At 39.4% G+C, this 11,260-nt stretch overlaps 1 protein-coding gene across 3 annotated transcripts; it reads left to right on the top strand.

Moving 5' to 3' along the window:
• Nucleotides 1-1,386: 1,386 nt before the first annotated feature.
• kras (v-Ki-ras2 Kirsten rat sarcoma viral oncogene homolog) lies at nt 1,387-11,026 on the top strand. Of its 3 annotated transcripts, none has more exons than XM_017700125.2 (6): nt 1,387-1,793; nt 3,472-3,589; nt 4,398-4,576; nt 4,762-4,921; nt 7,510-7,634; nt 7,992-11,026. In XM_017700125.2, the coding sequence occupies exons 2-5, from the start codon at nt 3,479-3,481 to the stop codon at nt 7,627-7,629; spliced, it is 570 nt and encodes a 189-aa protein (XP_017555614.1). In that variant the 5' UTR covers nt 1,387-1,793; nt 3,472-3,478; the 3' UTR covers nt 7,630-7,634; nt 7,992-11,026. The 3 variants fall into 3 exon arrangements, with proteins under 3 accessions (XP_017555614.1, XP_017555617.1, XP_017555615.1); XM_017700126.2 differs by lacking the exon at nt 1,387-1,793 and adding an exon at nt 1,842-2,125; XM_017700128.2 differs by lacking the exon at nt 7,510-7,634 and having other exon boundaries at nt 1,388-1,793.
• Nucleotides 11,027-11,260: the final 234 nt, after the last annotated feature.

Here is an 11,260-nt window from a genome sequence, read left to right as displayed (position 1 = left end):
CGTACCACTCACTCAACCTGTACACACAGTCCTTACATAGAAACTGAACGGACCCATTCAGCCTACAGCGGTTCAGCCCCGCCCATTCACACTGAAGTTATGAGGAGTGTTTCGGTTCGGACTACTTTCTGACGGAGGCACAGTACAGGGCGGGCCAATCAGAACAGAACTCATTTACATATATCAGCCTTAAAGGCACAGTAACCAAAACAGGCTGTTTACTTATAATAGCAAAAGAGAAGTTGGAAAATTGTCTTCTGAAAATAAATGATAACTGATTTTGGTACATAAAACAACACAAATGGTGGATTTCAGTTAGAAAAATATATGTAGGATGTGTGCCCTTTAAAAAGACTGGAACAGTAATTTGTCTGTTTTTGTATTTCTCAATATAACCAATATTAGTAAAAAAAGGCTGAAATATGAGAAGATATCAATGAGACAATGCTTGCAGAACCTTTTTTTCAGGAAAAATAGAAGAAAATATATGTATTTTACATAAAGTATAAAGAAAACTTTGACAACTGAACACTATAAAATCGATCAGTATTTACTGCGTCCACACATGTGTGTGTGTGTGTTAGTGTGTGTGTAAATGATCATGCTAAGATTTGAGAGATGCACAGAAAACGCATCAATTCAACGAAATTCAATTCAAATAAATACTTATACTGACACCGTGTGGCTCAGGCAGGAACTGCCGTGGATATTTGAAAAATAAAAGTAACGCCGTACAACCAATTTCATCGTTTAGATCTGCAGATATACAGCATGTATATGTTTTATGGTACATTTGCATGAACAGAAGACGGACTGTCCAATTTTAAAAATGAACAATAAAATAAGTAAACAAAAAACAAACAAAAATCAATGACAAAAAACGTGTAGAAGTTAAAATGTAGAAAATGTTAGACTTTTAGAGCGCGCGCGCGCGTGTGTGTGTTGGATGTGCGTGATTTGCTTAAATAAACTGTGGATGTTCAAATTTGAAGCCTGTGCTTCAAGTAGACACATCTCCAAATAAAGTCCAGCAATGCGACAGAAGGGCCAAAGTACATTGCTGGAGACGAAACAGATTTTTTCCCCTCGTACTTCTTTAACAAGAAGCAACGAGACAGACTGCATGCCTTCCTCAGACTGACAGAGACACATCACTGACAGCACAATCACAGCTGGAAATAGCCCGTCTACTAATTTTGAAAAAATGTAAGCATCATCCGTCCAGCTAATAAACTCTGCAGGCGGAGCCCATCCAGCCCAGCACAGTCACTAATCGGTTCAGCGTCCTGATGACTGACAGAGAGCTCGGCCAATCAGATCGCGTCTTGGAGCTGACGTCTCTCCGTCACGTCCCGGTTATATTTAGGGCCTATTTAAACTCGGAGACTCTCAGCACCCTGCTGCTGCTTTCAATGGAGCTTGTCAAAAGCCGGTTACAACACTGTGCTGACTTTTTCTGTACTTCATTTAGGTTACGTGACACTAGCAAGCCCATTGTGATTTAACGTGCTGATTTTTTGTCAGTAACACCAGAAAACCTTGAAAAAAGCCACCTTCTTATGAATTGATAACGCCCTGTTCTATAGCTCGCTCGTCGCCTCTATCGATCTGGACTGTTTATAGCCACAGTTTGCCCGTAAGGAAGCGAGCACAATGAAAGATGCAAGCTGAGGCTCGAAAGAAGCCCGTCATGTACTCGTTTTAGGCTTCATCGTCCAGCCAGCAGCAGTTACGAAGTACCGAAACCGGCAGACAGACAGAAAGAAAACCCCCGTGTGTGCACTGCTCCCTGGGTAAGTGATCTTAGCGCTGCTGCGCTCAGCCACACCGTATCCGCCCATATTTGTGTGAAGAGCTAAAGCTCCGTCCGTCGGTCGAGAGCAGAGCAGGCAGCAGCAGCAGGCCGGGCCCAGCAGAGCCGAGCCGGAGGAATAAAACACGTCTCCCCCAGCGCGGAATGACCGGGCTAGCTAATGTGAGAGTGCGGTAGATGTTCGACAGCCGTACAGCGCCAAATTAACCTTAAAAACGTAGAAACATGGCAGGCTCGGCCGTGAGGAGTGGACTGTAGGCTACACTCGACTTCTGTGGCTAATTCGTGGACGCGGAACTTAAAACGCCGAAGGTAACGTTCAGCTGTTTTTACAGAAACACTGCCGATTATCGCGGTGACCGGCGTACACCGCGTTTACCTGCTTTTAGTGCTCCTATAACGGGAAGTATTAGCTATATTGTTATTGTCGTTGTTTAACATATAGCCACCGTAGTAGAGAAAAAGAAGGAGTCAGTGAGGCAGGCAGGCAGGCAGGCAGGTAGGTCTGGGCCCTGCACTGCACTGCAGCCCAATGCGGTATGGCGGTGAAACTCCTTCAACCTCATAACTAACCCTCAACACTGGCAGCTCTAGTTTTTTTTTTTTTTTCTTTATCTGCTTGTTTGTCTCGTCTTCGCCTGGAAAGGGGCCATAGGAGCCACAGGAGTGGTGGCTTTAACTTCAACCGTGCTGCCCGGAATTTACAGCATTCCTAAAACGCTGCAGCATTTATGTTAGTTTTGAAGAGCTGCTGTGCAGTGTAAGCGTTAATAACGTGCCCTGTAATGTTAAGCAAGTTAAAAGAAGACTGTGGCCGAAATTGTCGTGTTTAACCCTTTTAGCCTTTTAGCTACGGCTGCAGAGAAGCCCGAGGGAACCGAGCGCTGGGAGTTACGGCCTGTTTTCACAATGGTAACCTGTGCCAGGCCTGCGATGTAAGGATGGTGCTGTATTCATACACACTGACACTGTGGCTCCTTTCCATGAGCTTAGTGTCGCTTTCCTAATAGACGTAATGGTTTTCCAGATATAGATTGGCTTGGGTCTATCTGTAAAAGTTAAGTCATAAATTGCTATGCATTATGTGCTACAAATTAAATTAATCAATGTGTAGTAATTAAATATGTGCAAGCTATGCACATTTCTTTTTTTTTCTTTCTAAATTCAGCCCACGTTAGCAATCCGATATGTACAGACAACCAGTGTCTTAGACAGTGTTGTGACTAGTTTTCTAGTCCAGGCCTCTGTTTGCGTTGGAGTGACTCACAGACAATAAAAATTCACCTGTATGAGAATAACTCCCCAGATTAAGACTTCTTTTCACGACTGAAATTTAAGCACTGTAATTATGATTGCTAAAGTCATTGCGTTGCCTTGTACACTGTTCCATGGGCATTGTTTGGAGCTAGACTGTGAATCTGCACACCTCAGCATTTTAACAGTGTGTGACAGAGAAGATGTAATGTATTCAAAGGAAAGAAAATTACTGGAGCTGGCCTCATGTCTTCATATAATGTAACCTATTGTGAACCAGTTAACTTGGTGATTTAAAAAAAAAAAGAAAAAAGAACCTGATTAGGACTTAGACAAGCATTAGGGTAAATGTGAATCTGACCCACTGACTGTGTTCTGTGTTTTTTGTTCTCTGTTTGATCCAGGTGAAGAATGACTGAGTATAAGCTGGTGGTGGTGGGAGCTGGAGGCGTGGGCAAAAGTGCTCTCACCATTCAACTCATCCAGAATCATTTTGTGGACGAATACGACCCAACCATAGAGGTAAAGTCAGTCAGTCAGTCTGTACGTCTGTCTATCTGTGTACTTATATGGGGACATGGAGACTTTTTATGCCATAGGTCCCCTATGAAACTCCTCTAAAAAAATGCCACCATCCACAAAAGTGCTGCGTTTAAAAGAAAAGAAAAAAAAACGTGATCTGGTTTTTCTGGTTTCAGCCACTGCCTCCTAACTTCCTGGTCTGGCATTAACAGTCTGGTGGCACATGTGTCTGGACTTTAGATTCAGTAGCTAAGTGATTGAGTGCCAGTTTGCTGTTTTTTGCATTCTAAAATTAACCTTTGAAGTTAAATAACTCAAGGATGCTCTATGAAACTAAGCAATAATTGAAAATGTATTACCAGTTTTATTACTGTGTGAATATATATTACATCTTTGTCTGACTAAAAGCATGATAGATACTGTACAGGTTCACATACAGCTGTGTTAAGTCAACACTAGCATTTTGTATTAGCATAGCAATGGGCCAGTCATGATTACTCCATTAAAAACAAATGTATGTGTTTGTATGTGTTTGTGTGAATTGTGATATGTATTATGTATAATTTGTTGACCTCTTCCAAGTTTCGTTGTATGTGGAGTAGTTTTTCTGTAATGCTTAAGATATTCTGGAATTCCTGAAAGCCTATGCTTGTTTATTACCTGTCATTGAAGTCCAGATTTATTGTTTATTTTTAAAAAAACTCCCAGACATTTCAAAATATTAAGTAATTACTCAGACACTAATATTTGTTAGCCATAGCTATGTGTAAAATGACAATTATTCATCATATGCATTATACCTGTGTAGGACTCCTACAGGAAGCAGGTGGTGATTGATGGAGAGACATGCCTACTGGACATCCTGGACACAGCAGGTCAGGAGGAGTACAGCGCCATGAGGGACCAGTATATGAGGACAGGAGAGGGCTTCCTCTGTGTCTTTGCCATTAATAACACCAAATCTTTTGAGGACATTCACCACTACAGGTGAGGGCAATAGAGGGATAAGCAATACACGACACTTAATTGGATAACATGTTCCTCTTGTGTTTTTGTTTTCTTTCCACCTGTATCGGCTCTTCATTGGAGAAAAGAAGCAGTCATGTGATTAGTAGACTCCCCTGTGCACCTCCCTCAGTTTACCATGTTGTGTTTTGTTTGTGGTTTTGCAGAGAGCAGATTAAGAGAGTGAAGGACTCTGAGGACGTCCCCATGGTGCTAGTGGGCAATAAGTGTGACCTGCCGTCCCGCACGGTGGATACTAAGCAGGCTCAGGATTTAGCACGCAGCTATGGAATTCCCTTCATCGAGACCTCAGCAAAAACAAGACAGGTACACCACACTGTCAGCTGCAGAATGCGTAAATATAATGTTTTTGTTGCAAAGCAGTTCCCTGAAGCAATTTAGAAAAGCAAAAGTCTCGAGTGTTGAGGTAGGATTAATAGGTTTTTAAATGAAGCTCAGGCAATTGGAGGAGGATTCTTAACTCGCTTTCAAATGGCTGCTTGATGAATTTACTTTTAAATCCTGTGTTTGAAATATTACTAAAACAGCTGTTCTTAATGCTGGATGTGAGGATGCTGAGGACAATTTAAGTAAGCAAATTACAGGGTAACACAATTATATTTTATTCAAAACTGAAGTTTGAAGGACTACGCTAAAATGTATTTGAAAGAATTATAATCTTTGTAAATATTAACATGCTGATGACTAATCTGTGTCACTGTAGATCCTATAGCAACTTTTGTAAAATTCTTACTCCGGTGCAGCTCTTGTCCAGTTTGTCATAATGCTGTTATTGTGTGTGTGTGTGTGTGTGTGTGTGTGTGTGTGTGTGTGTGTGTGTGTGTGTGTGTGTGTGTGTGTGTGTTGGTTGTTTGTTTTTTTTTTTGCTTTGTCAGAATGTTTGACCAAACATTCACTTCAGTAGTTTGAAACTGCAGTGGCAGATATAAATTTCAGTTGATTCAGTGAAACATTCACAGCTTATTTTCAGTCCAGGATCACTGGAATTTCTGCAAAGTGTTGTTCAGTAGTTATGGCAGTTCCAATATTATGCAAATTGATATGTCAGAGAATGTTTTTTTTTTTTTTTTTTCAAAATTTCAAGTACTGTATCATTGAATACAGTCACACGCAAAGGTTTGTGCACTCCTAGTCAAATGAGACCTTTTGTTGATTTTCTAAGTGAAAATAAGTTTTACTTTCACACATCCTCTATGGAGTATACATTATGTTGAATTTCTTTTTTTGGTAAAATCAACAAACCATGCTGTTTGACAGGGGTTATTCAAATTTTGCGTATGACTGTATACAGAAGACTCTGTAAGATGCCTAGATAGGAGCCCACTAGGAAACTACATTCAACCATACCTCTTGGTTTCTCTTGATTTGTACTGTTGAACCTTTAAATATGTTTATATCATATTCTCACACATTGCAACTTTAAGCAGCAGGGTAATTCATGTTTGAACAATATTGAAATCGTGTGTGTGTGTGTGTGTGTGTGTGTGTGTGTGTGTGTGTGTGTGTGTGTGTGTGTGCTATTTGTTGCAGTATGACAGAACATTGGTTATTTATTTTTTTCAGAGGGAAAATTTGGTTGCTGTGCCAGGTTTTGTTTTTCCTTTTTCAGTTATTTACGTCAGTGGTACTCTGCTCAGTCTTCATGTATTGCTTCATGCGTTGCAAACCATTCCATCACTAATCCAATTGGTTCAAGTTGTATTTTAATCATGATGGCCGCAACACCTGATTGGCCCTGATTTTTTTTTTTTTTAAAAAGATCTCATTAGTGGAATCGGGCAGCGTTTAAAGTAATACCTGTCGGCTCTGCGGCCCTTCTTGAGTACTCCTGTATAACGGTATTGTTTACGTTTAATTGTTTGATGAGAAAAGGGTACCATGTGGATCACTGAATAGATTGGTGCAGGGGAAGTGTTCAGTAGGTCTGCTGCTGTCTGGGTACTCTGATGTTGAGCCCTTCTGACATCCCCTCTCTGTGTCTCTCTGCAGTGCTCAAATCACAACTCCTTATGGTGCTGAGGACATAATTTAAACTACTGATTCAGTCTCTTTCAACCTCTATACTACCAGTCATGGCCACATGTGCACCCTGACATCACAAAATCTTAAATCACATTAAAATGCTCTTTACTCTCTCTATTGAACTATTCAGTATGGGCACCCCTCGTCAAATTATGATTTGTTGGTTTTCTAAGTAAAATAATTGAAAAAAGTGAACATATGCACAAGTGGGTTCTCTGTAAAGGGTATTACTGTTTAGTTACCAAACTTTACATATTGGCACAAAAATATGACATGGCCTATGCATAAGTTATGGTACTTTTTTTTTTTTTTTTTTTCTTCAGTCTTTTAAGAGAAAATGTGTGCTAAAGCTGGCAGAAACATATCACATTTAGATTTGTTAGATCTGTAGAATGTTGACTTGCTGTTACTTTGAAAATCAACAACCTGTGATTTTTGCATATAACTGCAAGCTGTAGTGATGATTTAATGGTTAACTGGGTGTTGCTTTGTTTGATTTCTCTAGAAATCCCCTTGATCACCTGCTTAAATATAATTTTTTAATGTCTCTAATCCTAGAACCGTGAAACGTTTTTTTTGACTGCACCCTGATTTAATTTGCTGTTCATGATTAATATTGAAATAGCTTATTATATTTTCATTTATTAATCTTTATAATTAATATATTTTCTAATTATTTACTACTGAAACACACAAGTGAAAAGTCACTGTAGATAATTCTCTTTCATAAGAACATTTAATGGACCCTGGTGTCATACTTGAGCCTAAATCAGCCCTGCCGCCACCACCACCACTTATTCCATCTGACTGCCTTTCTGTAACAGCACCTAAGCATCCCCTAACATTGAAGGGAGTTGTGTTTTGCGCTACAGAGAGTGGAGGATGCCTTTTACACTCTGGTCCGGGAGATCAGGCAATACCGACTGAAAAAACTCAGCAAAGAAGAAAAGACGCCACGCTGCATCCAGCTTAAAAAATGTGTTGTGATGTAAGAGGGGTAAGTTTGGGCTGAGCCAGCCCTCTCTCGCCCTCCTTTGGGTTTCTCCAGCAGCTGGCTGCTGGGACACACCTTACCTCAACCAATCAATGGGGGCTCTGCTGAGGAGAGAGGTAGAACCTGCCCGAGTAAGCTGATCTGATGAGTGCTGCAATTTCTCTTTTTAGCAAAGTTAGGATTTCTTGCAGCTGATTCTAGATCAGCATAGCTGGGCAACTTCTGCCTGGAGCTGAGAGTAATGGCTCCTGTAGCTCTGCGGTTTTGATTTTTCTCTTTCTGGTGAATTGTGGTGCCAACAGTGCAATCTGCTGTGTTGTTTGTGTATGCATATTTACATCGCTTTCTTTCCATTTTAAGGGTGTTGATGACGCCTTTTACACATTGGTCCGGGAAATCCGAAAGCACAAGGAGAAGATGAGCAAGGAAGGCAAGAAGAAAAAAAAGAAGTCCAAGACAAAGTGTATACTAATGTGAATAACACCTCCGTTTCAGTATCGACTCTGAACAGCTGAAATATTAAAGAACTGCATTTTGTACATTACACTAAATTATTAGCCTCTTCAACATACACAATGGATTCCCATTTTCCTTCATTTGTTATCTTACAAACAAATAAGCTTTTTCTTGTCTGGTGCCAGTTGCCCCAAAGTGTTGGTCCTGCATTACCATATACTGTAAAATGTGATTATATAATGTCACAGTCAATATTCTAATTTTGTTTTCTGTTAGGTTTATTTTTCCCTGAAAGGCTGGAAATCCCCAAGATATTCATGAAGGATTTCATTAAGAAGGAAAACACAGGAAAAAAGCAAAAGGCAATGCACTGGCAGCACATACAGTTCTTTGCTTCATGGAAATAAGTGCATAAGTATGATGTGAGGCTAGGGCTGTGATGAGAACTTTTGCGCGTTGCAAGACATGCAGTGAAATTTTACGTTTAATAATTGTGCTAGTGATGGTTTGACAAACCATGACGGCTTAGTTTTCTGCACCCTTTTGATCTTTTGTTTTTTTTTTTATAGTGTTGTTTAATGGATTCCATAATTTGGAAAACCTCTCTGATTTGGTTGTTTGTAAAATAGGGCATCCATTATAATCTCATCATATCGACGCATCCTTAACTCGGACCAACACTGGGGTGAATTTTGATATCTCCACCAGTATGTAACAGAAGATGCGAGTCCCTGTATTGGGATGTCACAGAGTTGCATGTGAACTTCCATTGTAGACCAAGTCCACATCTAAGCCTTTGATGGTATGTGGGTGGTAATCACTTAACCTTGATGACCTGTTTCATTTGCATGCTGTTCTTTTGTGTAATCTCCTGGGGAAATTTAAGGAGATTAAAAAAAAAAAAAAATACTGTATTAAACAGCCAATGTTGTCAGAGTTGGGAAGTTTTACCCGTTGGGTCTGTAACGTGCTGACATCATGTTCTTTCACAGTGTTGGGTAGTTTAATGACTTTCCACATGTTGATCTCATTTTGATATTGAGCTTAGAGACTGACAATAAGAACTAGAATAAAGGGTGAAATGGTAGAGTAAAAATCTGTTTAGAATGTTGGTTTGTCAGGCTTTCCATTGAGGTTTGTGGTTATAGAATTTCTAATGAAGTTTTGAACCAGCTGAGGCTTCTGAATGCTCCTCTCTTAGAGGCAGAGGATGTTTTAGTTAAGATTTTAAGATTTACCCTTTTGTGCCCAGCCAAACAGCCTCTGGATAGAGTAAGATGTGTTTCTCTTTTCTCTCTGAGGAGGATATTAAGATATCAACCACTAGTAACAAATTATGACGATTATGTATCTACTGATGCAAATATACTTTTGCAGGGGGCGGGCAAATAGACCAACCAAATGCCTTGTCTAAAAGTGCTGCCATAAAGATATTCACACTTGCTTTGCAGAAGCCCAACTCACAACTCTAGTTGCTAACTTCTTTTATCTGTCATCAACTGCATGTTTTCTGAGACTGGGTGAATGAGTGAACGTATGGCGTGTAGTCTACTTTTTCAAAGTCTTTCCAGAATTGGTTCTACAGGGCTGCCTTTCACGGTTCATTTAAAACCTGAAAGGCTGACGTGAACATTAATGGCAATACATACCGTAAAATGACATTTCAGAAGCAGTAGAGGTTAAAAACAATGTTGCCTTCTTTTGGTTTTGAGTTCATCTGTTTTTTTTTTTTCTAATACCATGGGTCCTTAATCATTGATAATCCTTTTTGCTTATACCCATTATATTACATGAGTGAAATTGTCTGATTTATTGCTAATGCTGCATCTGAAGGAGGCTAACACAAACAAAAATCAGGATAAAAACATTATTATGCAATGTTAATGCAGGTAAAGGGTATTTTAAAGTTTTGTTACCTCTTTCCCTTTAAAATAAGGTAACTTAATAGCACTGTAATCAAATTAGCCGTAGAGAGTGTGGAAATGTCTGTGTTCTCTCTTCTTTCTCTTCTTTCTCTTGTTTTCCTGCCCCCCCTTCTGTTTTTGGTGTGCCAATAGTAAAATGTATTTTAACAACCTTTGTACAGTTGTGATACTGAAAGATGGATATTTTGTAAATTGTGCTTCAATTTTGTTTGTTGTTTAAAATGAATGTCATTTTAAAAGAGTTGAAAGAGGCACTCTCTGTGTAAGTGACTGGTATGTGTGTGTGTGAATGTGAGTGAGAGAGAAGCTCTTGGTTTGTGAGTGCATGTGTGAGTGACCACTGTTCTAACCCCTTACTGAACTTCACTCAGCGTGGTGATTCCCAGATCAAAGTACTTTTTTTTTATGCCATTATTTCAATGAGTCATATTTAATGTATAATAAACTGATACAGATCCGGCCGCTAGCCTCTGGATTTGCTCGGCTTTTTGAAGGAAAAAGTAGTATTCCATCATTAGAAAGAAATTGGATTCTCCTAGGTTCAGGCTGTTTTTAAAGGCTATATCAGAGGAACTAGGCCTTGGGAAATGTTTTTTTTCTTTCTGGTACCTGCATTTCCACTACAGTCCAGCAGAGAGCAGTGTTCTCACATATTATGGAAACTACACCATCTTACAGGCCAACATTATGCTCTCCTCCATTGGATTAAAGCTACACTCATGAAAATTCCCTGATTTAATCAATGGCACGGTATCATCCCTCAAAGGTTGGCGGCCTAATTAAATAGACCGTATTAAATTAAATTCTGAACTAGTATTGGATTTGGATATAAAGCTTTATATCTGGTGCTGAGATAAATAGGCATTGTTCAAGATTAGTTTATCAGGTAAGCCCACACTTTATTCAATCTGGTAAAACATTTGCCATTAATAACACACCAATTATGTTGTAATCAATGTAAAGAATGTGTTGTATGTTGTAAAATGCTTTTCTTTTATTAAAATATAAATGATGGATAATGTCCATTTTATGTGATTTTCTAGAGATGGAATTATTTTAGTAATCAGTGTTTTAGGAACTGGCTTTTTCTTTCATCCAGTCCAAGCTTAACTGCTGTTCAGTCGACTTTACTTCAAAATAGAATGACATTTGCCTGCTTTTAAGACATCTTTTGAGTTTTGATTACATCACTACGCACCAGCGGGTGAGAAACTGATATTAACCAGTAATTTTATGTTCTACTTCTCC

The sequence above is a fragment of the Pygocentrus nattereri genome, chromosome 11 (assembly GCF_015220715.1).
Source record: "Pygocentrus nattereri isolate fPygNat1 chromosome 11, fPygNat1.pri, whole genome shotgun sequence".
Classification (NCBI taxonomy): Eukaryota; Metazoa; Chordata; class Actinopteri; order Characiformes; family Serrasalmidae; genus Pygocentrus; species Pygocentrus nattereri.
This window is presented reverse-complemented; position numbering and strand designations above follow the sequence as displayed.

Bases quoted from the DNA above. Each gene is read 5' to 3' on its own strand.
- kras (XM_017700125.2), top strand. From the start codon at position 3,479: ATGACTGAGTATAAGCTGGTGGTGGTGGGAGCTGGAGGCGTGGGCAAA. The intron at 4,577-4,761 runs GTGAGGGCAATA...GTGGTTTTGCAG, and splicing joins GAGGACATTCACCACTACAG to AGAGCAGATTAAGAGAGTGA. The intron at 4,922-7,509 runs GTACACCACACT...TTTGCGCTACAG, and splicing joins CCTCAGCAAAAACAAGACAG to AGAGTGGAGGATGCCTTTTA.